The 25,978-nt window shown below is 43.5% G+C and overlaps 1 protein-coding gene across 8 annotated transcripts in view; it reads left to right on the top strand.

Annotated features, from left to right (window-relative positions):
- The first annotated feature begins 731 nt into the window (after positions 1-731).
- LOC132396500 (serine/arginine-rich splicing factor 6-like) overlaps positions 732-25,978 on the top strand; it is a 124,181-nt gene continuing 98,934 nt past the window's right edge. For all 8 annotated transcript variants that reach the window (XM_059974068.1, XM_059974066.1, XM_059974067.1 and 5 more), the window contains exons 1-4: positions 732-840; positions 21,320-21,389; positions 23,157-23,215; positions 23,914-23,968. In XM_059974068.1, the coding sequence (XP_059830051.1) occupies positions 788-840; positions 21,320-21,389; positions 23,157-23,215; positions 23,914-23,968 (237 nt within the window). In that variant the 5' untranslated portion in view covers positions 732-787. The remainder of the gene's footprint in view (positions 841-21,319; positions 21,390-23,156; positions 23,216-23,913; positions 23,969-25,978) is intronic.

The raw sequence follows: 25,978 nt of genomic DNA, 5'->3' as shown, positions 1-25,978 counted from the left end.
GAGATTCATTTTCCTGTGGGCATACTTAGCAAATCTACAGAATAGTAACTGTAAACAGAATTAATCAACAACAAACTATGCAAATGCAAATATAAACAAATAGCAAGAAAAAACAAGCATGTAATAACAAGATAAAGAGTCCTTAAAGTGAGACCGTCAGTTGTGGGAACACCTGAAAGAGAGGGTGCAGTTACCCCCGTTTGTTCAAGAGTCTGATGGTTGAGGGGTAGTAACTATTCTTGAACCTGGTGGTGCGAGTCAAGGCAGTTGCATCTTTTACCTGATGGCAAAGTGAGAAAAGAGCATGCCCAGGTGATGCCCTCTCCCTCACTCACACTAACACAGGGTATGTGAAGAATCCTTACTCACCCTGAATTAACTGAACAGGAAGCAGAAACAGGAGCTAGTGTAAAAAAAGCAAAAAGTTGCAGATGCTGCAAATCAGAAACAAAAGCGTAAAATACTGGAAACACTCACAGGTGAGGACGTTATGTGGTTTTATTTATGAGATGATGTTTCTGTGAATGTTCATTCTTATCATTGACCTGTTCTGCTGCAGACACTGGTGTCTGGTAAGATCAGGGGCTTCTTTCACGTTCAGCAGCTGCTGCTTCAGTCTGATGTTCGAGAACTTGTGGGTTATGACTGTGACATGTGGGAAGACTGAATGACCACAGGCCCTTCTGATCACATGACCTACAGCCTGCAGACCTGCCTGAGGATGTATAAAACCAGGAATCCCTCTGCACATTGCAGCTACAATTGCCTGTGACTGCCTCGCCGAGCCATGGCGCTATCACTCCTTCTACTCATCCTGCTGGCAGCAGCCGATGGCTTTCGGTGAGTATCATCAGACTACTGGTAACTATGTGACTACACCGAGGTAAGCAGTGACAGAATGCAGAATATAGTGCTACAGTTACAGAGAAAGTGAAGTGCAAGTAGACAATACGGTGCAAGACCCGTGATCTGCTTTGTGAGTTAAACAGGTGAACTTGGTATCACGTGGAGCCTCATCTTTATCATACAAGAGCTTTTGTTAGATGGAAGTTAGGAGAGGAGAGAGTTACTGGGTTGGCAGCTATCTTTAATTATACTTGCTGCTTTCTGGAGATAGTGGGTAGTGTAAACAGAATCCATGGAGGGGAGGCTGGTTTCCACATTGTGTTAAGGGGGTTGTAGTCTTGATTACATCGAAAACATTGGTCAGACATATTTGAATTTAATCTAAAATTTAATAAATAAATAAAAATAAAAGGGGTTGTAGTCTTGGGCAGATCAGTTGCTATACCACGAGACTACAAGATATAGGAACAGAATTAGGCCTCCACCATTTCATCATGGCTGATTCAATTTTCCTCTCTGCCCCAATCTTCTGCCTTCTTGCCTTAACCCTTAATACCCTGACCAATGAAGAATCTATCAACCTCTGTTTTAAATATACATAAAGGCTTGGTTCCCATAGCTGCCTGTGGCATAGAGTTCCACAGATGCTCCACTCCGGCTAAAGAAATTCCTCCTCATCACTATTCTAAAAGAGCGCCTCTCTATTCTGAGGCTGTGTTCTCTGACCTTAGACTCTCCCACCATATGAACCATCATCTCCACATCTACTCTATCAAGGCCTTTCACCATTTGATAGGCTTCAATTAGATCACCCCTCATTCTGAATTCTACTGAATACAGGCCCAGAGCCATTAGATGCACTTCATATGACAAGCCATTCAATCCTGGAATCATTTTCGTGAACTTCCTTTGAACCTTTCCCAGTTTCAGTACATCTTTTCTAAGATAAGGGGCCCAAGACTGTTCATGACATTCCAAATGAGGCCTCACCAGTGCTCAACATTGCATCCTTGTTTTCATGTTCTAGTCCTCTTGAAATGAATGCTAACATCACATTGGCCTTCCTTACCACAGACTGAACATGCAAATTAACTTTAGGGATTCCTGCACAAGGACTCCCAAGTCCCTTTCTGCCTCGGTATTTTGTATTTTCTCTCCATTTAGAAAATAGTCAGCCCTTTCATTTCTTCTACCAAAGTGCATGACCAAACACTTCCCGACACTGTATTCCATCTGCCATTTCTTTGCCCACTCTCCTAATCTGTCTATGTCCTTCTGTAGCCCCCTTCTTCCTCAAAACTACCTGCCTTCAATCAAAGGGTTCTTTGATTCTTTAAAAATCAATTGGTTCTTTAAAAAGGGTTCTAGAAGGAAGCCTAGCAATTATAGACCTGTCAGTTTGACATCAGTGGTGGGTAAATTAATGGAAAGTATTCTTAGAGATAGTATTTATAATTATCTGGATAGACGGGATCTGATTAGAAGTAGCCAGCATGGATTTGTGCTTGGAAGGTCATGTTTGACAAACCTTATTGAATTTTTTGAAGAAGTTACGAGGAATGTTGACGAGGGTAAGGCAGTGGATGTAGTCTATATGGACTTCAGCAAAGCCTTTGACAAAGTTCCACATGGAAGGTTAGTTAAGAAGGTTCAGTCGTTAGGTATTAATGCTGGAGTAATAAAATGGATTCAACAGTGGCTAGATGGGAGATGCCAGAGAGTAGTGGTGGATAATTGTTTATCGGGATGGAGGCCGGTGACTAGCGGGGTGCCTCAGGGATCTGTTTTGGGCCCAATGTTGTTTGTAATATACATAAATGATCTGGATGATGGGGTGGTAAATTGGATTAGTAAGTATGCCGATGATACTAAGGCAGGAGGTGTTGTGGATAATGAGGTGGATTTTCAAAGCTTGCAGGGAGATTTATGCCGGTTAGAAGAATGGGCTGAACGTTGGCAGATGGAGTTTAATGCTGAGAAGTGTGAGGTTCTACATTTTGGCAGGAATAATCCAAATAGAACATACAGAGTAAATGGTAGGGCATTGAGGAATGCAGAGGAACAGAGAGATCTAGGAATAACTGTGCATAGTTCCCTGAAGGTGGAGTCTCATGTAGATAGGGTGGTGAAGAGGGCTTTTGGAACGCTGGCCTTTATAAATCAAAGCATTGAGTACAGAAGTTGGGATGTAATGCTAAAGTTGTACAAGGCATTGGTAAGGCCAAATTTAGAATATTGTGTGCAGTTCTGGTCACCAAATTATAGGAAAGATATCAATAAGTTAGAAAGAGTGCAGAGACGATTTACTAGGATGTTACCTGGGTTTCAGCAATTAAGTTACAGAGAAAGGTTGAACAAGTTAGGTCTCTATTCATTGGAGCGTAGAAGGTTGAGGGGGGATTTGATCGAGGTATTTAAAATGTTGAGAGGGATAGATAGAGTTGACGTGAACAGGCTGTTTCCATTGAGAGTAGGGGAGATTCAAACTAGAGGACATGATTTGAGAGTTAGGGGGCAGAAGTTTAAGGGAAACACGAGAGGGTATTTCTTTACTCAAAGAGTGATAGCTGTGTGGAATGAGCTTCCTGTAGAAGTAGTAGAGGCCAGTTCAGTTGTGTCATTTAAGGTAAAATTGGATAGGTATATGGACAGGAAAGGAGTGGAGGGTCATGGGCTGAGTGCGGGTAGGTGGGACTAGGTGAGATTAAGGGTTCGGCACGGACTAGGAGGGCCAAGATGGCCTGTTTCCGTGCTGTGATTGTTATATGGTTATGGTTAATCAGGAATTTGTCAACTTCTGCCTCAAATATACCCATGGACTTGGTGTCCACTGCAGTCTGTGGTGCAGCTCTTCATGAAGCTCCTCTGGATTCTCTCCAATGACAGCATGTCCTTCCTGAGATATGGGGCCCAAAACTGTTGACAATATTCTAAGTGAGGCCTGACTAGGGTCTTATAAAGATTAAGCATTATCTCCTTGATTTTATATTCTATTCCCCTTGAAAATGCCAAATTTACATTTGCCTTCTTTACCACAGACTCAACCTGTAAATTAACCTTCTGGATGTCTTGCACGAGACTTCTAAGTCCCTCTGCACCTCTGATGTTCGAACTTTCTCCGCATTTAGATAATAGTCCTTTATGCACTATCATACATTTTCCAACACTGTATTCTGTCTGTCACTTTTTTGCTCATTCTTCCAATTTGTCTAAGTTCTGCTGCAATCACATTGCTTCCTCGAGACTACCTACCCCTCCACCTTTCTTCGTCTCATCTTCAAGCTTTGCGAAAAGAATTAACAATTCCATTATCTAAACCACTGACAAACAATGTGAAAAGCTGTAGTCCCAATATTGACCCCTGAGGCACACCACTAGTCACTGGCAGCCAACCAGAAAAGGCCCCTTGTTTTCCCATTTGCTGCCTCCTGCCTGCCAGCCATTGCATTATCCATGCCAGTATCTTTCCTGTAATACCATAGAATTTTATCTTGTTAAGCAGCCTCAACAGTGGCACCTTTTAACCATATAACCGTATATAAACATATAACAATTACAGCACGGAAACGGGCCATCTCGGTCCTTCTAGTCCGTGCTGACGCTTACACTCACCTAGTCTCACTGGCCTGCACTCAGCCCATAACCCACCATTCCTTTCCTGTCCATATACCTATCCAATTTTACTTTAAATGACAATACCAAACCTGCCTCTACCACTTCTACTGGAAGCTTGTTCCACACAGCTACCAATCTCTAAGTAAAGAAATTCCTCCTCATGTTACTCTTAAACTTTTGCCCCCTAACTCTCAACTCATGTCCTCTTGTTTGAATCTCCCGATCTCAATGGAAAAAGCCTATCCACGTCAACTCTATCTATCCCCCTCATAATTTTAAATACCTCAATCAAGTCCCCCCTCAACCTTCTAAGCTCCAAAGATTAAACACCTAAATTGTTCAGCCTTTTCCTGTAACTTAGGCACTGAAACCCAGGTAACATTCTAGTAAATCTTCTCTGTACTCTCTCTATTTTGTTGACATCTTTCCTATAATTTGGTGACCAGAACTGTACACAATACTCCAAATTCGGCCTTACCAAGGCCTTGTACAATTTTAACATTAAAACCCAACTCATATACTCAATGCTCTGATTTATAAAGGCCAGCATACCAAAAGCTTTCTTCACCACCCTATCCGCATGAGATTCCACCTTCAGGGAACTATGCACCATTTTTCATTATCAAACACCCTCTGAAAATCCAATCCACTGCCTCTTCTCTGTAAACCCTACTTGTTACTTCCTCGAAGAACTCCAACAGCTTTGTCGGGCAAAATTTCCCCTACAGAAACCATACCGACTGACTTATTTTATCATTAGTCTCCAAGTACCTTAAAACCTCATCCTTAATAATAGACTCCAACACTTTCCTAACCACTGAGGTTAGACTAACTGGCCTATAATTTCCTTTCTCCCTTCTTAAAGAGTGGACTGACATTTGCAATCTTCCTGTCCTCCAGGATCATGACAGAATCAAGTGATTCTTGAAAGATCATGACCAATGCATCTGTTATCTCTTCAACAACCTCTCTCAGGACTCTGGGATGTAGTCCATCTGGTCCCTGTGACTTATCCACCTTAAGACCTTTAAGTTTGCCTAGTTCGTTTTCCTTTGTAATAGGAATGGCATTCACTCCTGCTCCCTGACACACATGGTCCTCTGGAACACTGCTAGTGTCTTCTGCATTGAAGTCAGATGCAAAGTTCTTTTAAGTTCATCTACTATTTCATTGTCCCCCATTACTATCTCACCAGTATCAGTTTCCAGGGGTCTAATATCAAATCTCCCCTCCCTTTTACTCTTTATATAACTGAAAAAAACTCCTGGTATCTTGTTTTATATTATTGGCTAGTTTGCCCTCAGATTTCATCTTTTCTCTGCTTATAGATTTTTTAGTTGCCTTTTATTGGCTTTTAAAAACTTCCCAATCAATGAACTTCCCACCACTTCTGCTACCTTATATGCCATTTCCTTGGCTTTTATGTAGTCCTTAACTTCCTTTGTCAGCATGGTTGCCTAGCCCTGCCATTAGAGAGAAACTACTACTGTGGGACATCTATCCTGCGCTTTGTGAACTAGACCTAGAAACGTCAGCCATCTCTGCCCTGCCATCATCCCCACCAGTATCCTCCTCCATTCCACCTGGTGCCTTTGTAATTCCCTTTATTCCGTTGTAATACTGGAGTGAGATATGTCAACTAGTGGAGTGGTGTCGCAGCAACAACCTGGCACTCCACATCAGTAAGATGAAAGAGCTGATTTTAGATATCAGGAAGGGTAAGACGAAAGCACATATACCAATCCTCATAGAGGGATCGGAAGTGGAGAGAGTGAGCAGCTTCAAGTTCTCTGAGGACCTAACCTGGTCCCAACACATCGATGCAGTCATAAAGAAAGCAAGACGGCGACTATAGCAACATAGAAAACTTACAGCACAATACAGGCACTTCGGCCCACAAAGTTGTGCTGTATGTGTCACTTCCATAGACATTACTAGGCTTACCCATCTCCTCTGTACCTTCTCCTTAGCACTTTAAACCTGTGTCCTCTTGTGGCAACCATTTCAGCCCTGGGAAAAAGCCTCTGATTATCCACAAAATCAATCCCTCTCATCATCTTATACACCTCTGTCAGGTCACCTCTCATCCCCCATCGTTCAAAGGAGAAAAGGCAGAGTTCACTCAACCTATTCTCATAAGACGTGCTCCCCAATCCAGGCAACATCCTTGTAAATCTCCTCTGCACCTTTTCTATGGCTTCCACATCCTTCCTGTAGTGAGGCAACCAGAACTGAGCACAGTACTCCAAGTGGGGTCTGACCAGGGTCCTATGTAGCTACAACATTACCTCTCTGCTCCCAAATTCAATTCCATGATTGATGAAGGCCAATACACCATATGTCTTCTTAACCACAGAATCAACCTGCACAGCTGTTTTGAGAGTCCTATGGACTCGGACCCCAAGATCCCTCTGATCCTCCACACTGCCAACAGTCTTACCATTAATACTATATTCTGCCATCATATTCGACCTACCAAAGTAAACCACTTTACAATTATCTGGGTTGAACTCCACCTGCCACTTCTCAGCCCAGTTTTGTATCCTATCAATGTCCCGCTGTAACCTCTGACAGCCTTTTACACTGTCCACAACACCTCCAACATTAGTGCCATCAGCAAACTTACTAACCCATCCCTCCAGTTCCTCATCCAGGTCATTTATAAAAATCTCAAACTGTCATGGTCCCGGAACAGATCCCTGAGGCACTCCACTGGTGACCGACTTCCATACAGAATATGAGCCCTCTATAACCACTCTTTGCCTTTTATGGGCAAGCCAGTTCTTGATCCACAAAGCAATGGTCCTTTGGATCACATGTCTCCTTAGTTTCTCAATAAGCCTTGCATGGGTACCTTATCAAATGCCTTGCTGAAATCCATATACACTACACCTATTGCTCTTCTTTCATCAATGTTTTTAGTCACATCCTCAAAATATACAATCAGGCTCATAAAGCAAGACCTGCCTTTGACAAAGCCATGCTGACTATTCCTAATCATATTATATCTCTCCAAATGTTCATCAATCCTGCCTCTCAGGATCTTCTCCATCAACTTAGCAAACACTGAGGTAAGACTCACTGGTCTATAAGTTCTTGGTCTATCTCTACTCCCTTTCTTGAATAAAGGAAAAACATTTCCAACCCTCCAATCCTCTGGAACCTCTCCCATCCCCATTGATGAAGCAAAGATCATAACCAGAGGCTCAGCAATCTCCTCCCTCGACTTCCACAGTAGCCTGGGTACATCTCATCCGGGGCCGGCGACTTATCCAACTTGATGCTTTCTAAAAGCTCCAGCACATCCTCTTTTGTAATATCTACATGCTCAAGCTTTTCAGTCTGCTGCAGGTCATCACTATAGTCACCAAGATCCTTTTCCATAGTGAATACTAAAGCAAAGTATTCATTAAGTACCTCTGCTATTTCCTCTGGTTCCATACACACTTTCCCACTGTCACATTTGATAGATCCTAATCTTTCAAGTCTTATTTAAGTTTCTTAAATGCATCTATTTTAATGCTAGGAGCATTGTAAGAAAGGTGGATGAGCTTAGAGCATGGATTGATACCTGGAAATATGATGTTGTAGCTATTAGTGAAACATGGTTGCAGGAGGTGTGTGATTGGCAACTAAATATTCCTGGATTTTGTTGCTTCAGGTGTGATAGAATCAGAGGGGCCAGAGGAGGAGGTGTTGCATTGCTTGTCCAAGAAAATATTACAGCAGTACTTGGGCAGGATAGATTAGAGGGCTCATCTAGGGAGACTATTTGGGTGGAATTGAGGAATGGGAAAGGTGTAGTAACACTTATAGGAGTGTATTATAGACCACCTAATGGGGAGCGAGAATTGGAGGAGCAAATTTGTAAGGAGATAGCAGATATTTGTAGTAAGCACAAGGTTGTGATTATGGGAGATTTTAATTTTCCACACATAGACTGGGAAGCTCATTCTGTAAAAGGGTTGGGTGGTTTGGAGTTTGTAAAATGTATGCAGGATAGTTTTTTGCAGCAATACATAGAGGTACCGACTAGAGAAGGGATAGTGTTGGATCTCCTGTTATGGAATGAGATAGGTCAGGTGACGGAGGTATGTGTTGGGGAGCACTTCGGGTCCAGTGATCACAATGCCATTAGATTCAATATAATTATGGAGAAGGATAGGACTGGACCCAGGGTTGAGATTTTTGATTGGAGAAAGGCTAACTTTGAAGAGATGCGAAAGGACTTAGAAGGAGTGGATTGGGACAATTTGTTTTATGGGAAGGATGTAATAGAGAAATGGAGGTCATTTAAAGGTGAAATTTTGAGGGTACAGAATCTTTATGTTCCTGTTAGGTTGAAAGGAAAGGTTGAAAGTTTGAGAGAGCCATGGTTTTCAAGGGATATTGGAAACTTGGTTCGGAAAAAGAGGGAGATCTATAATAAATATAGGCAGCATGGAGTAAATGAGGTGCTTGAGGAATATAAAGAATGTAAAAGGAATCTTAAGAAAAATTAGAAAAACTAAAAGAAGGTACAAGGTTGCTTTGGCAAGTAAGGTGAAGATAAATCCAAAGAGTTTCTACAGTTATATTAATAGCAAAAGGATAGTGAGGGATTAAATTGGTCCCTTAGAGAATCAGAGTGGACAGCTATGTGTGGAGTCAAAAGAGATGGGGGAGATTTTGAACAATTTCTTTTCTTCGGTATTCACTAAGGATAAGGATATTGAATTGTGTAAGGTAAGGGAAACAAATAGGGAAGTTATGGAAACCATGACAATTAAAGAGGAGGAAGTACTGGCACTTTTAAGGAATATAAAAGTGTATAAATCTCCAGGTCCTGACAGGATATCCCCTAGGACATTGAGGGTATGTTGGTGTAGAAATAGCAGGGGCTCTGACAGAAATATTTCAAATGTCATTAGAAACGGGGATGGTGCCGGAGGATTGGCGTATTGCTCATGTGGTTCCATTGTTTAAAAAGGATTCTAAGAGTAAACCTAGCAATTATAGGCCTGTCATTTTGACGTCGGTGGTGGCTAAATTAATGGAAAGTATTCTTAGAGATAGTATATATAATTATCTGGATAGACAGGGTCTGATTAGGACATGGATTTGTGCGTGGAAGGTCATGTTTGACAAATCTTATTGAATTTTTTGAAGATGTTACTAGGAAAGTTAATGAGGGTAAAGCTGTGGATGTTGTCTATATGGACTTCAGTAAGGCCTTTGACAAGGTTCCGCACGGAAGGTTAGTTAGGAAGGTTCAATCGTTAGGTATTAATATTGAAGTAGTAAAATGGATTCAACAGTGGCTGGATGGGAGATGCGAGAGAGTAGTGGTGGATAACTGTTTGTCAGGTTGGAGGCCAGTGACTAGTGGTGTGCCTCAGGGATCTGTATTGGGTCCAGTGTTGTTTGTCATATACATTAATGATCTGGATGATGGGGTGGTAAATTGGATTAGTAGGTATGCAGATGATATTAAGATAGGTGGCATTGTGGATAATGAAGTAGGTTTTCAAAGCTTGCAGAGAGATTTAGGCCAGTTAGAAGAGTGGGCTGAACGACGGCAGATGGAGTTTAATGCTGAAAAGTATGAGGTGCTACATTTTGGTAGGAATAATCCAAATAGGACATACATGGTAAATGGTAGAGCATTGAAGAATGCAGTAGAACAGAGTGATCTAGAAATAATGGTGCATAGTTCCCTGAAGGTGGAATCTCATGTGGATAGGGTGGTGAAGAAAGCTTTTGGTATTCTGGCCTTTATAAATCAGAGCATTGAGTATAGGAGTTGGGATGTAATGTTAAAATTGTACAAGGCATTGGTAAGGCCGAATGTGGAGTATTGTGTACAGTTCTGGTCACCGAATTATAGGAAAGATGTCAACAAAATAGAGAGAGTACAGAGAAGATTTCCTAGAATGTTACCTGGGTTTCAGCACCTAAGTTACAGGGAAAGGTTGAACAAGTTAGGTCTTTATTCTTTGGAATGTAGAAGGTTGAGGGGTGACTTGATAGAGGTATTTAAAATTATGAGGGGGATAGATAGAGTTGACGTGGATAGGCTTTTTCCATTGAGAGTAGGGGAGATTCAAACAAGAGGACATGAGTTGAGAGTTAGGGGGCAAAAGTTTACGGGTAACATGAGGGGGAATTTCTTTACTCAGAGAGTGGTAGCTGTGTGGAATGAGCTTCCAGTAGAAGTGGGAGAGGCAGGTTTGGTATTGTCATTTAAAGTAAAATTGGATAGGTATATGGACAGAAAAGGAATGGTGGGTTATGGGCTGAGTGAGGGCCAGTGGGATTAGATGAGAGTAAGCGTTCGGCATAGACTAGAAGGGCCGAGATGGCCTGTTTCCATGCTGTAATTGTTATATGGTTATATGGTTATCCTCCTGCTCTTCACATTCTTGTAGAATGCCTTGGGGTTTTCCTTAATCCTGCCCGCCAAGGCCTTCTCATGGCCCCTTCTGGCTCTCCTAATTTCCTTCTTAAGCTCCTTCCTGTTAGCCTTATAATCTTCTAGATCTCTAACATTACTTAGCTCTCTGAACCTTTTCTTTTCTTCTTGATCAGATTTATTACAGCCTTTGTACACCATGGTTCCTGTACCCTATTATAACTTCCCTGTCTCATTGGAACGTACCTCTGCAGAACTTCACACAAATATTCCCCAAACATTCGCCACATTTCTTCCATACTTTTCCCTGAGAACACCTGCTTCCAATTTAAGCTTCTGATTTTCTGCCTGATAGCCCCATAATTCCCCTTACTCCAATTAAACACATTTCTAACTTGTCTGTTCCTCTCTCTCTCCAATGCTATTGTAAAGGAAATAGAATTATGATCACTATCTCCAAAATGCTCTCCCACTGAGAGATCTGACACCTGACCAGGCTCATTTCCCAATACCAGATCAAGTACAGCCTCTCCTCTTGTAGGCTTATCAACATATTGTGTCAAGAAACCTTCCTGAACACACCTAACAAACTCCACCCCATCTAAATCCCTTGCTCTAGGGAGATGCCAATCAGTATTTGGGTAATTAAAATCTCCCATCACAACAACTGGGTTATTATTACACCTTTCCAGGAGTTTCACTATCTGCTCCTCGATATCCCTGTTACTATTGGGCGGCCTATAAAAAACACCCAGCAAAGTTAATCCCTTCATGGCGTCCACCTTTTCTATAGCAGTGACACTATCTCTGATCAACAGTGCCACACCTCCACCTCTTTTGCCTCCCTCCCTGTCCTTTCTGAAACATCTAAAACCAGGCACTTGAAGTAACCATTCCTGCCCCTGAGACATCCAAGTCTCTGTAATGGCCACCACATCATAGCTCCAAGTACTGCTCCACACTGTAAGCTCATCCGCTTTGTTCACAACACGCCTTGTGTTAAAATAGACACATCTCAAACCTTTGGTCTGAGCGTGTCCCTTCTCTATCACCTCCATCACACGCTGTCTCCTAGCTTCCTGTATTTGTGAGCCAGCCGCCTCTTTCCCAGTCTCTTCAGTTTGACACCTGAGAACATTTCTATCAAATACAAACCTTTGATTTTTCTCCATACAAGCAGTCCTCGCATGATCTTTATCCTCCTCCACCTCACTATCTGCTCTAACATTCTGGTTCCATTCGCCCTGCAAATCTAGTTTAAACCCCCCGGAGCAGCACTAGCTAATCTACCCGTAAGGATGTTAGTCCCCCTCCAGTTCAGGTGCAAACAGTCCCATCAGAACAGGTCCCACCTTCCCTGGAACAAAGCCCAATAATCCAGAAACATGAAGCACTCCCTCCTGCACCATCTCCTTAGCCACATACTTAGCTGCATTATCTTCCTATTTCTAGCCTCACTAGCACATGGCATGGGTAGCAATCCTGAGATTGCAACCTTGGAGGTCCTGTCCTTCAACTTTGCACCTAACTCCCTAAATTCTCTTTGCAGGACCTCCTCACTCTTCCTACCCACGTCATTGGTCCCTACATGGACCACGACATCTGGCTGCTCACCCTCCCTCCTGAGAATACCAAGAACTCTATTTGAGATATCATGGACTCCAGCACCAGGGAGGCAACAGACAATCCGGAATTCTCCATTTCTCCCACAGAACCTCTTATTTGTCCCCCTAACTATCAAATCTCCTATCACTACTGCTCTCCTCTTTTCCCTCCTCTCCTTCTGAGCTGAGGGTCCAGTCTCGGTGCCAGAGATGCAACCACTGCAACTTGTCCCTGGTAGGTCGTCCCCACCAACAGTATCCAAAACGGTATACTTATTGTTGATGGGAACGGCCACAGGGGTGCTCTGCTCTTCCTGTCTATTCCCCTTCCCTCTCCTGACAGTCACCCAGCTAACTGCCGCCTGACTTTTAAGGGTGATTATCTCCCTGAAACTCCTGTCTATTTCTGCCTCTGCCTCACAAATGATCTGAAGTTCATCCAGCAACAACTCCAGTTCCCTAACACGGTTTGTCAGGAGCTGCAGCTGGATGCACCTTTTACAGGTGTAGTCATCAGGGACAACTGTGCTGTCCCTGACTTCCCGCATTCTGCATACAGAGCACTCGACTGCCCTAACTGCTGCCTCCATGTGTTCACCTGGCGGAGAATCTCACCTGGTCCCTCAACCCCAGCTCCACAGCAGAGAAAGCCCAGCAGTGTCTCTACTTTCTGCGAAGGCGGAGGAAAGTCCATCTCCCCCCCCCCCCCCCCATCCTAATCACATTCTACAGGGGTTGTATTGAGAGCACCCTGAGCAGCTGCATCACTGCCTGGTTTGGAAATTTCACCATCTCGGATCGCAAGACCCTGCAGTGGATAGTGAGGTCAGCTGAGAAGATCATCGGGGTCTCTCTTCCCGCCATTACGGACATTTACACTACACACTGCATCCAGCAAACAGTATAATGAAGGACCCCACGCACCCCTCATACAATCTCTTCTCCCTCCTGCCGTCTGGGAAAAGGCACCAAAGCATTCAGGCTCTCAGACCAGACTATATAACAGTTTCTTCCCCCAAGCTATCAGACTCCACAATACCCACAGCCTGGACTGACACCTTACTGCCGTATTGTCTATTATTTATTGTAATGCCTGCACTGTTTTGTGCACTTTATGCAGTCCTGGGTAGGTCTGTAGTCTAGTGTAGTTTTTTTCTGTGTTGTTTTTTGACGTAGTTCAGTCTAGTTTTTGTACTGTGTCATGTAACACCATGGTCCTGAAAAACACTGTTTCGTTTTTACTATGTACTGTACCAGCAGTTATGGTCGAAATGACAATAAAAAGTGACTTGACTTGACATTACCTACTCCTAATTTAATTTAATTAATTAAATGAACTTACCCGGCCTTACCTCACTGGATGGCCTATAAAAAACACCCAGTAAAGTCATTGACCCCTCCCTGTTCCAAACCTCTACCCACAGAGACTCCGTAGACAATTCCTCCATGGTGTCTACCTTTTCTGCAGCCATGACACTATCTCAGATCAACAGTGCCACACCCCCACCTCTTTTGCCCCCTCCCTGTCCTTTCTGAAACATCTAAAACCGGCACTTGAAATAACCGTTCCTGTCCCTGAAAAATATATTTTTTAATATATATATTTTCTGTTTTTTGCACAACTTTTAATCTATCCAATATGTATATACTGTTATACTGTAATTGATTTACTTATTTATTTATTATTATTTTTTCTTTCTTTCTGTATTACATATTGCATTGAACTGCTGCTGCTAAGTTAACAAATTTCCCAACACATGCCGGTGATAATAACCCTGATTCTGATTCTGATACACGTGACTTATGCTTCTCCCTGTTAAGTTGATGTATGAAGTCAATCATATTATGATCACGGCCTCCTAAGGATTTCTTTACGTTAAACTCCCTAATAAGACCTGAGTTAGTGCAGAACTAACATAAAGATTGCCTATCCCCGAGTGGGCTCAAGAATAAACTGCTCTAAAATGCCATCTCTTAAGCAGTCAACAAATTCCCTCTCTTACGATCTGACACCAAGCTGATTTCCCCAATCCCCTTGCAAATTGATGTCCCCCCACTATAACTGTGTCATTACCCTTCTTACATGCCTTTTCCAGCTCCCTTTGCAATCTCAGCCCCACATCTTGGTTACTATTTGGAGGTCTACATATGAGTCTCATAATGTTTTTTTAACCCTTGCAATTTCTTAACTCCACCCAGAAAGATTCAACATTCTCCGACCCTTTGTCACCTCTTTCTAAAGATGTAGTTCCATCTCTTACCAACAAGGCCACATCACTGCCTTTGTCTTCCTGTCTCTCTTTTAGATGCGGTGCATATCCTTTGATGTTAAGCTCCCAACTATGGCTTTCTTTCAGCCTCAACTCAGTGATGCCCACATGTCATACCCACCAATCTCTAATTGCACCACAATTTTACCCACCTTATTCCAAAAGCTATGCACATTTAAGTTCAGCACCTTAAGTCCTGCATTCTTCATCCTTTTGAATTTTGTCTCAGTGGTACAAGTTAACTCGTTGTTCTGTCTGCACTTCTACCCAATCATTGACTTGTCCTTCCTTACATTCATGTTACACCCATCATCTACTTGTAAACCTGCTGGCTCATCCTCAGCTCTATCATCCTGGTTCCTATCTCCCTGCCATATTAGTTTAAACCACTCCCAATAGCTTTAGTAAATCTGCCCACAAGAAATTTGGTTCAGATTCAAGCGCAACCCATCCCTAAGAATCTTCTCTCTAGTTATGGTGCATTTACAGAATTCATGATCCCTGATACCTAGAACTTCCATCAGACTGCTAATGTCTTCCACAGTGAAGATTGACACAAACTACTTATTCAGTTCATCCGCCATTTTGTTGTCCCCCGTTATTATTCTCCAGCATCATTTTGTTGTCGGCACACCATGTGGCCAGGTGCTGGACCTCGTCCCTGTAGGCCGTCTCATCATCCCCTCTGATCAGGCCAATCACTGTGGTGTCATCTGCAAACTTGACTATGGAGTTCGAACCATGTACAGGAACGCAGTGATAGGTGAAAAGGGAGTACAGAAGAGGGCTCAGCACACAGCCTTGGGGCACGCCGGTGTTCAGGGTGAGAGTGGAGGAGGAGAGGTTATCTAACTTAACAGATGGGGGTCTGTTAGTCAGAAAGTCCAAGGTCCAATTGCAGGGGGATGAGCTGATACCAAGCTGGTGAAGTTTGGCGATCAGCTCGGAGGGGGTCACAGTATTGAATGCCGAACTGAAGTCAATGAACAGCATTGGGGTAAGAGTTGGGGTTGTCCAGGTGGGTCAGGGCAGAGTGGAGATGGCGTCCTCTGTTGACCTGTTGGTGCAATAGGCAAATTGATGGGTGTCTGGGGTAGTGGGCAGACAGGATATCAGACATGATAGAACCAGTGTCTCAAAGCTCTGCAATAATGGGGGTGAGTGCAACTGGGCAGAAGTCATTCAGGTCTGTGGCAGTGGAATGCTTCGGCACTGGCACGATGGTGGTGATCTTGAAGCTTGTGGGGACAATGGCCCGGACCAGGGACAGATTGAAAATGTCCATGAAAACCCCGGCCAACTGCCCCACACAGACTCTGAGCACACGGCCAAGTATTCCATCCGGACCAGCTGCCTTCCGTACGTTCACCCTGCTCAGGGTGAGGACCCCGGCCAACTGCCCCACACAGACTCTGAGCACACGGTCAGGTATTCCATCCGGACCAGCTGCCTTCCGTACGTTCACCCTGCTCAGGGTAAAGACCCTGGCCAACTGCCGTACACAGACTCTGAGCACACGGACCAGCTGCCTTCTGTACATTCACCCTGCTCAGGGTGAAAACCCCGGCCAACTGCCCTACACAGACACTGAGCACACGGCCGGGTATTCCATCCGGACCAGCTGCCTTCCGTACGTTCACCCTGCTCAGGGTGAAAACCCCGGCCAACTGCCCTACACAGACTCTGAGCACACGGCCGGGTATTCCATCCGGACCAGCTGCCTCCGTACGTTCACCCTGCTCAGGGTGAAAACCCCAGCCAACTGCCCTACACAGACTCTGAGCACACGGCCAAGTATTCCATCCTGCCCAGCTGCCTTCTGTATATTCACCCTGCTCAGGGTGGCGCAAACATCGGAGGTGGAAAGTGAGAGAGGCAGTTCACCAGGTGGGAGATCCGCTTTGAGGCTGACCTCCTTGTTCTCTCGGTCAAAGCGAGCGTAGATGTAATTGAGCTTATCAGGGAGGGAAGCAGAGCTGGAAGGGGGCACAGTACTAGGTGGTTTGAAGTCTGTAATCACCTGTATGTCGCCACATGCCCCAGGGATCCGAGGAGTTGAAATGCTCCTCGATTCTCTGTTTGTATGTGTGTTTAGCCTGAGAGATTCCCCTCCTCAGGTTGGCCCTGGCTGAGCTGTAAGTCTGCCAGTCTCCAGACCTGAAGGCTGAATCTCTGGTTTTGAGCAGGAGGCGAACCTTTCTGTTCATCCATGGTTTCTGATTGGGGAAAACTTATTTGTTTTTGTGATGTCACTCTATCTACAGACTTGTTGATGTGCTCAAGGACAGAGTTGGTGTACAAGTCCACGTCGATCTGAGAGTCTGTGGTGGCATGGGCAGCAAACGGGCTCCAGACTGTGTGCTGGAATTGGTGCTGATCCAGCCAGATCTAATAGTCTTCATTGTGGGTTTCACACCTTTAATGACCGGGCTGTACTTGGGAAGCAGAAACAGTGAAAGATGGTCGGACTGTCCCAGGTGGGGGAGGGTAGTGGCTTTGTAAGCATCAGCCTCATTTGTGTAGACACAATCTGAGGTTTTATTCCCCTTGTGCATGATACATTTTGGTAAAACCTTGGTACGTAGGTTGCAGTGACTAAAGTCCCCAGCAACAATAAAGGCTCCGTCTGGATGCAAAGTCTGCAGCTTGCTAATAGTGGCACTGAGGTCTCACCCAGAAGACCAAGGAGATCATTGTGGACTTCAGGCATGCTAGGAGCCACACTCACATCCCCATCTACATCAACAGAGCTGTAGTGGAGCGTGTATCAAGCTTCAGATTCCTGGTGTCCACATTTCCGAGGATCTCACCTGGTCCCTGAGCTCCTCCATCCTGATCAAAAAGGCACAACATCGTCTTTATTTCCTGTGGAGCATCAGGAAAGCTCACCTCTGTCCCAGGATACTGACAGACTGTTACCACTGTACCATTGAGAGCATACTCACCAACTGTCTCTCAGTGTGGTATGGCAATTGTCCCGTATTGGACCACAAAGCACTCCAGTGGGTGGTGAAAACTGTCCAGCAGATTATCGGCACCCAATTGCCCACCATTGAGAACAACTACCATAAACGCTGCCTGGGCAAGTGAAAAGCATCAAGGATGCAGCTCACCCTAACCATGGACTTTTTACTCTCCTCCCATCCGGTAGGCACTACAGGAGCCTCTGCTCCCACACCAGCAGGCACAGGAAGAGCTTCTTCCCTGAGGCTGTGACCCTGCTGAACCTCACATCACAGTGCTAAGCAGTATTGCAGCCATATTGTACTGTCTCAGTACTTTTATATTTGTGTGCTGTAGCATTTACTTTTTATTCACAATTATTTTGTAAATAACACTATTCTTTGCATTTCTGGTTAGATGCTAACTGCATTTCACTGGCTTTGTATCTGTACTCAGCACAATGACAATAAAGCTGAATCTAATCTCATCTCATTTTCCAGTGGTCTGATAGCCACTCGTCTGTCTTTTATACTTGAGGTATCTGAAGAAACTTTTGGTATTCTATTTAATATTATTGGCTAGCTTGCCTTCCTAATGACACTTTTAGTTCCTTTCTATTGGCTTTTAAAAGCCTCCAAATCCTCTAACTTCCCTCTAATTTTTGCTCTATTTTCTGCCCTCTCTTTGGCTTTTATGTTGGCTTTGACTTCTCTTGTCAGCCACAGTTGTGACATATTTCCTTCAGAATACTTCTTCCTTGTTAGCATGTATATGTCCTGTGCCTTCCAAATTCCTTCCAATTACCGCAATTTTTGGTTTACCAATGTTAGATTCACAGCATTTATCTTCTTCAGCCCGTCGAATGATTGCATTTCTAACTCTGATGGCTAGAAGATCTATATTGTTGAATTGGAAAGAAATTGATCCTCCCACTGTATTTAATTGGTTCTCTCAAACTATGTTATGTTTAAATTTAGAAAAAATTAGAAGTGGTACTTTTGAGACTTCTATTAAATTTGAAAAGTTATGGAGACCATTTATTCAACATTTTCATATGATGTAATATGACCCTGTGCCAAGTACATTTGATTTCCCAGCTTTTAGCTTATGGATTTTGAGAGGACCGGAAGTGACGGCATTGATGAATACTTATTTTTGTGAGATATTATAAACAGCCCACTTTTTTTTTCCTTCTCTTTTGTTTGTTTTTTTTCTTTTATATTACTTATTAGTTATAGTTATTAGATTAGATTAGTTAGTTTTGCATTATATAAATTTTTTTTTCTTTTTTCTGTTTTTTTATATTATACATTATGAAATATTTAGATTTACTATGTTCATACATATATCTTATGGCTTATGTCTTGGTAAACTCATTTATATTGTAACTATTATGTATGTTTTTTTTCATATGTAATGGAATGTGTATGTTGGTAATTTCTTTATCAATATATCATCTGTATTCTGTCCATATTACTAATATTAATAAAAAGATTTAGAAAGAAAGAAACAAATTCCTTCCAGAAATTCCAGCCATTGCTACTCTGCCATCATCCCTGCCAGTGTTCTTTTCCAATCAATCCTGACTATCTCCTCTCTCATCCGTTTGTAATTCCCTTTACTCCACTGCAATACTGATGCCTTTGACTTTAGCTTCTCCTTCTCAAATTTCAGAGTGAATTCAATCGTATTATGATCACTTTTCCCCAAGTGTTCTTTCACCTTCAGCTCTGTACTCAATTCTGGTTCATCGCACAACACCCAATAGCTGATCCCCTTGTGGGCTCAACCACAATCTGCTCTGAAAAGCCATCTTGTAAACACTCTTGAAAGATTCATCGTTCTGGAATCCTGCACCAACCTGATTTTCCCAGTCTTCCTGCATTTTGAAATCCCCCTTGACTATTGTAACATTAATAAAAACACAAAATGCTGGCAGAACTCAGCAGGCCAGACAGCATCTATGGGAGGAGGTAGTAACGATGTTTCGGGCCGAAATCCTTCATCAGGACTCTGAAATGTTGTCACTACCTCCTCCCATAGATGCTGTCTGGCCTGCTGAGTTCTGCCAGCATTTTGTGTTTTTATTTATTTCCAGCATCTGCAGATTCACTCATGTTACTTTTGTAACATTGCCCTTTTGGCATGCTTTTCTATCTTCCATTGTAATTCGTAGGCCACATCTGATTATATACTTCACATGCAGTAAACATGCCACTTCCTAACTTTTTCTAGGTTTTGTCCACCCATTGATCCAAACCTGCTCTGAGATATCTGCTCTAGACTTCTAAAATTCTCCACAAACCTCCCTGACCTGACCGCTTCCTATTTGAAACTTGCTGCTCTAATCCTAGCCTCATGCTCATTCCCATATTTCATTGCATTTCCATTGGTGACCTTGCCAGCAGTTCCCAATTTGCTGGAATTCCTTCCTGGAATAGTGACACCATCAGGGGTAGCCTAAAGCCCACGGGCAGATCTGTCCTTGAGATGTTTTTCAGGTCCATGCAGATCTCTTGACGTAGCAGCATAGGAGAAGTGGAGAGGTAGAACAGGAACAGGCCCTTCATCCCGCCAGATCTGTGCCAAGCACAGTGTGAATCCAGTTCCATCTGTATCCCTCAGTATTCTGCCTGTTCATGTGGCTGGCAAAAGCCTCCTGAACATTTCTATTGTGTTAGTGGAGATACGGTCACTATGTTCAGATACGGCCCAAGTGCAGAGAGAGATGCTCTGAAACCAGTCAATAGTTCACAGTCTTTAATATGAATAGATCTGTAGGCAAAGGAAAACAATAAATACTAGGCCAAACAGGGTCATTAACTAAAACTCTCAAATGGACAGAGAAGCCAATACTGCGGCTGAGAAAAGTAACTAAATATTAAATTAATACTTCTAGTCTTCGGCATCATTTGACTCAACAATCCAGTTTCTCAGGCAAGGCTGAATGCACACTGGCAGTGAAATGCAGTGAAAAGAATGAAATAATTGGCTGACAGGTGCATATTCATGAGCACAATTGCCAAAACCGCTGCACTGCTGTATCCGTGATTGTGACAGATACAGGGTGCTGGAGGAGAGGGGATCACTGAGGGACTGTGCTGGGGAGTTGATACTGTTGAGGTCACAGATACCATTGTGGGAAGTCGCGTGGACCCGAGGTAAAGATGGCTCTTCAGTACTTTCATAGAACCGTCCTTTCTTCAGTCCCATTCAGCCTCTTCCTCAGCACTTCCCAGTACATTGATATCTGTACTAGTACAGTACTCTTTGGGAATGTAAATATTTCACTATCTCTCCTGCCAGTTTGGATTGTACTCCCACCTTCACCTCGACCCTTCCCTTTGACATTGTCTGTCCGCGCTGCACTTTCTCGCTGGATGTTCTGCTTCATTCTGCATTCTGTTACTGCCTCAATATGCTATGCTTTGAAATGATCTGTCCAGCTTACACTGTACCTCAGTGATACAACGATAAAGCAGCCCCAGTTCCATCGCAGGGTGACTGAGTAAGAGTCCTTCGTGCAGGACCCACATCAGCATTGGTGAATGCCAGTTCTAGCAGTGTTGATGATAAACTGCTGTCCTATCTATCAGCACTTCCCCGTTCACAGCTCACAGATCCAGTAATGTTTCAATCTCATTTTACAGAATTTCCAACCTGCTCCAGAAGCAGTCCGATAATATTCTGGTGGTTCAATGGCCTCCAAACGTCTGTCAGGTAACTGGAATCATTTGTGTACAAGCCTGAGTGCCTAATCAGTGAGTGCCTGCAAATAGTGTTTTGACCACAGTGGCTGTTGTAGAGATCAGTGTACAAGACAGACACATTGGATGAAAGTGTCTGTGATGTAGCAGACAGTGAAGAACTTTGTCTAAAGTTACAACAGGAACTAGATCAACTGGGAAAGTGAGCCAAGAAATGACAGATGGCATTTAACTTGGAGAAGTGAGTAATTGCCCCCTCACTTTAATGCACGCCCTCATGTAATTGACAACTACCCCATCTTTGCCTCTCACAATTTTATACCTTTTATCAGGTTCTATCAGCCTCGGCTCACCAGTGTAAACAAACTGAGTATGTCCAAGCTCCTACAGCATCCTAGGAAACCACTCTGCACCCCCTCCAAAGCCTTGACATCCTCTTTGTATTGAGGTCAATAGAATTGCACTCAATACTGTGTGCTGCCCAAGCAAGAATTTACATTGCTGCAGCATGACTTCCTAAATCAAACTCAGTGAAGACAGACGTGCCATACACCACCTTAGCCACCTCTTTACTTGCATGGCCACTGTTAAGTGAGGCCCCTGAGATCCCTCTGTACATGAGTACTGTTAACGGTCTTGCTGTTAACTGGATTTCCCTTTACGTTTGACCCCCCCCAAGAAAAACACCTCACACTTGCTCAGATTAAACTCCATCTGCCATTTTTCTGCCCATATCTGCAAATGATCTATATTCTGTTGTATCCTTTGATGGCCCACTACACTGTCCACAACTCCACCAATCTTTGTGACATCTGCAAACTTACTGACCCACTCATCTACATTTTCATCCAAGTCATTTATGTACATCACAAATAACAGAGGCCCCAGAAATTGAATCAGCTTTATTATTATTGTTTTACATGATGTGAAATTTGCTGTTTTTATATAGTGCAAAGATGTAAAATGACCGCAAATTGTAAAGTAAATAGTGAAAAAAGGAATATTGAGATAGTGTTCATGGATAGTTCAGAAATCTAATAGAGAAGGGAAAGAAACTGTTTCTGAATCATTCAGTGTGGATCTTCAGGCTCCTGTACTTCTTCCCTGATGGTAGTAATGAGAAGAGGACATGCCCTCTTCTGATGAGGTGAAGATCATTGGTGATGGATGCTGTCTTCTTCAGGCATTGCCTCTTGAAGGTATCTTCGATAATGCGGAGGGTTGTGCCTCTGCTGGGACTCTGTTGGAATCTGGAATTCCACTGGTCAGGACCTCCAGCAGATTAACAGCCTCCATCATTACCCTGTAATTGCTATGGGCAAACCAATTCCCAATCCAAACTAACACGTCCCTGTGCATCTTAACCTTCTGGATCAGCCTACCGTGAAGAACCTTGTCAAAAGCTTTACTGAGTACAGTCACACCAGACTTTTATCGAACTGCAACATACCGCATGCTATTGCACTCCTTCCTGAACACTGGATACACCACTTAGGTTTAGGTTTAGGTGAAATATTTAGCAGGAATCTGAGAACTAATTTCTTCACTCAGAGGGTGGTGCAAGTGGGAATGAACAGCCACCGGAAGTAGTAGATGGAAGTTCAGTTGTAACGTTTAAGAGAAGTTTAGATAAGTACATGGATAGGAGGGGTATGGAAGGACTAGGCAGACCAGATTGGCATGAACTAGAATGGCCGCCAGACCTGTTTCTGTGATGAACTGCCTGGCCTTGGTGCTCATCCACTTCTTCTCAATGACGTTTCCTTCCTTGTCTTTCCAGGTTGAAGAATGGAGCAGCCCTGCTTGTGACCATAATTACTGGACCATCCACGGCTGGTGGTAAATGTCTCCTCACGTGGAAGGACTTGAGCAAAGGTTCAGGGGTGCTGGGGTGAATCAGTGGCAGTGTTGGGCCATTCTGTGGGGAATGGGCTTTACTAAACCTGGATATCAGCACCAGAATAACAGCTGTTTCTCCAGCTGCTCAGCCTGTACCTGAGCAAAGATTCCATCTTATCTTATCTCCATCTTAAACAGCCGGCCCTTAATCCAAAAAGTGACCCTGCTGCTGGATTTCCCCCAAAGGGGAAGAGTCCACTCAACATCACCAGTTTGTCACGCTCAGAACTTTGTCTGGTCAATAAAATCACCTCTCTTATGTACAAACTCGAGTGAGTACAGGCCCAACAGCTCAACTTCATATGTCAACCCCAATCAACCCATGAACTTTTTCCATACAGACACGTTCCTCTTTAACTAGAGAAACCAAGATTCTGGGTGTGACCTCATTGAAGATGTAGAGTTGGAGCAAGACTTCCCTACTTCTTTCCTTCAAAACCCACCCGACAAACTAGATCCCTGTATCCAGCTGCCCCCATTGCTCTGAACTGTGTGGGAGCATTGTAGTGACAACTGAGCCCCTCATCCCTGAGACTTGAGACAGAACACGAAGTGCTGTCCCTGTAAGTGAATGCCAGTAACCTGCAGGAACTCTTCAGCTCTGAATCAGCACCTCACCCTATCCTTTTATCTTCCAGGCCCCCTAAGTCTGACACAAAGAACGAGGACGATTTCAGTGTGACTGAAATAGAGGTCAGTACATACAATCAGCGATGATACACAGAATCTCGGGTTTTAAGACTGGCCGTAGCACACTATCACACAGGTTACTGGTCAGTTTGTCAACAGGCCAGGTGGATTATTCAAATCACACAACATCAGGACGAGTCCTGAGTCCTGGTCACTGGCCCATTTAACACAGCAACTTTGAACTCAGTCACAGCTCTCTGTGATTCTGTGCATAAACCCCTGAGTCACTGAGAATCGTTCACTTAGTAATAAGAGTCATAGAGATGTACAGCACTGACTTCAAACCCACTTGTCCATGCCAACCATGTTGCCTACATCAGCCAGTCCCATTCGGCCCATGTCCCACTAAACCTTTCCAATCCATGTCCCTGTCTGAATGTCTTAAATGTTGTAATTGCACCTTTCACCAGGCCTAGGAGCTCCCAAAGTCATAGAGAGCCACAATGCAGAAACAGGCCCTTCGACCCATCTAGTCAGTGCCTGCCTGGTGGTATCTGTCTACACCAGGACCATTTTCTGTCATACTCCTCTCAGCTATTTACTTGTCCAAGCTTCACTTATGTCACAATTCAACCCACATCTGCCACGTTAGAGAGGGAGCAGTGGAGATTTCCCAGGATGGTGTCTGGATTTAAGAGCATGGCTGATTAGGAGATGTTGAGAGAGCTGGGGCTTTTTTCTTTAAAGCAAAGGAGAATGACTTGATAGAGGTGTACAAGATAGTAAGAGACATAGATAGAGTGGGTTGCCAGGATTTTTCCCAGTTATGGAAATGGCTAATACAAAAGAGTATAACTTTAAAGTGATTGAACAGAAGTATGGGGCGGGGGGTGGTCAGAGCTAGTATTTTTTTTCACAGTATGATAGGTGCGTGTGAGGTGCCAGGGGTGTTGTAGAGTCAGATACATTTGGGACATTTAAGAAACTTAGATAAGCACATAGATGAAAGAAAAATTGGTGGTTATGTGGGTGGGTAGAGTTAGATTGATCTTGGATTAACTTAAAAAATTTGCACAACATTCTATGCTCTACTGTCAAATGTTTTATCAGTACAGCACAGGAAGAGGCTCTGCAGCCCACAATGTTGTGTCAACTTATTAACTAGTAATTAAATACCCAATAAACACTAATCCCTTCTGGCTACACAATGTCTGGAACCCTCTATTCTCTGCGCGCTCACGTGCCTAAATGACAGCCTCTTAAACAGCTCGATCATATTTGCCTCCACCACCACCCTAGCAGCACATTCCAGCCACTCAATATGTTCTGTGTATGTTTTATAACTTGCCCAGCACATCTTATTTGAACTTGACCCTTCTCACCTTAAGTGAATGCCCTGTAATAGTAAAAAATCCAGACCTTGTTTTAGAGAAGCTGTCCAGTCTGTCTATGCCTTTTATTATTTTACAAGCTTGTCTGAGGCCTCCCCTTAGCCTCTGCCAATCGAGAGACAACAATCCTTGTCCAACCTGTCCTACAGTCTAATAAATTCTGCCCAATCTAAACCTTCTGCAATAAGATCTTCCCATTCTATGCTAACACACTTCAATCGTTTTCTCTTGGACATCAAAGGCTGAGGGAAAATCTGAAATTATGGAAGGTGCAGATAGACAGTAAGAATGTGGACATATCAAATACTAGAGGACTTAGCATTATGGTAAGGGGGGACTTTAAAGGAGATCTGCACTGAGACAGGGGTGCCTGGGATGTGCGAGCATGGGAGCTGATGGAGGCAGAAACAATAATATTTAAGAGGTATTTTGATGGACACGGCTTGGAGGGACACAGCCCGTGCGCAGACAGATGGATTAGCATCATTGTTGACATGCTCATCGTTGGCTGAGGGACCTGTTCTGTGTTGTTTTTCGCCATGCTCTATTGGGTTAAGTTGAGAGGACGGCATTTTGAAGGGGCTCGGAGGAGTAAGTGTTTAGTTACACAGAGAGGGGTAAATACCTGGAGCATGTTGTCAGAGGCAATGCAGATATAATCAACATTTAACATATAACTGGA

Source organism: Hypanus sabinus, chromosome 7, assembly GCF_030144855.1.
Source record: "Hypanus sabinus isolate sHypSab1 chromosome 7, sHypSab1.hap1, whole genome shotgun sequence".
Lineage (NCBI taxonomy): Eukaryota > Metazoa > Chordata > Chondrichthyes > Myliobatiformes > Dasyatidae > Hypanus > Hypanus sabinus.
Note: the sequence above shows the minus strand (reverse complement) of the source record. Positions and strands in the feature narration are given on the sequence as shown.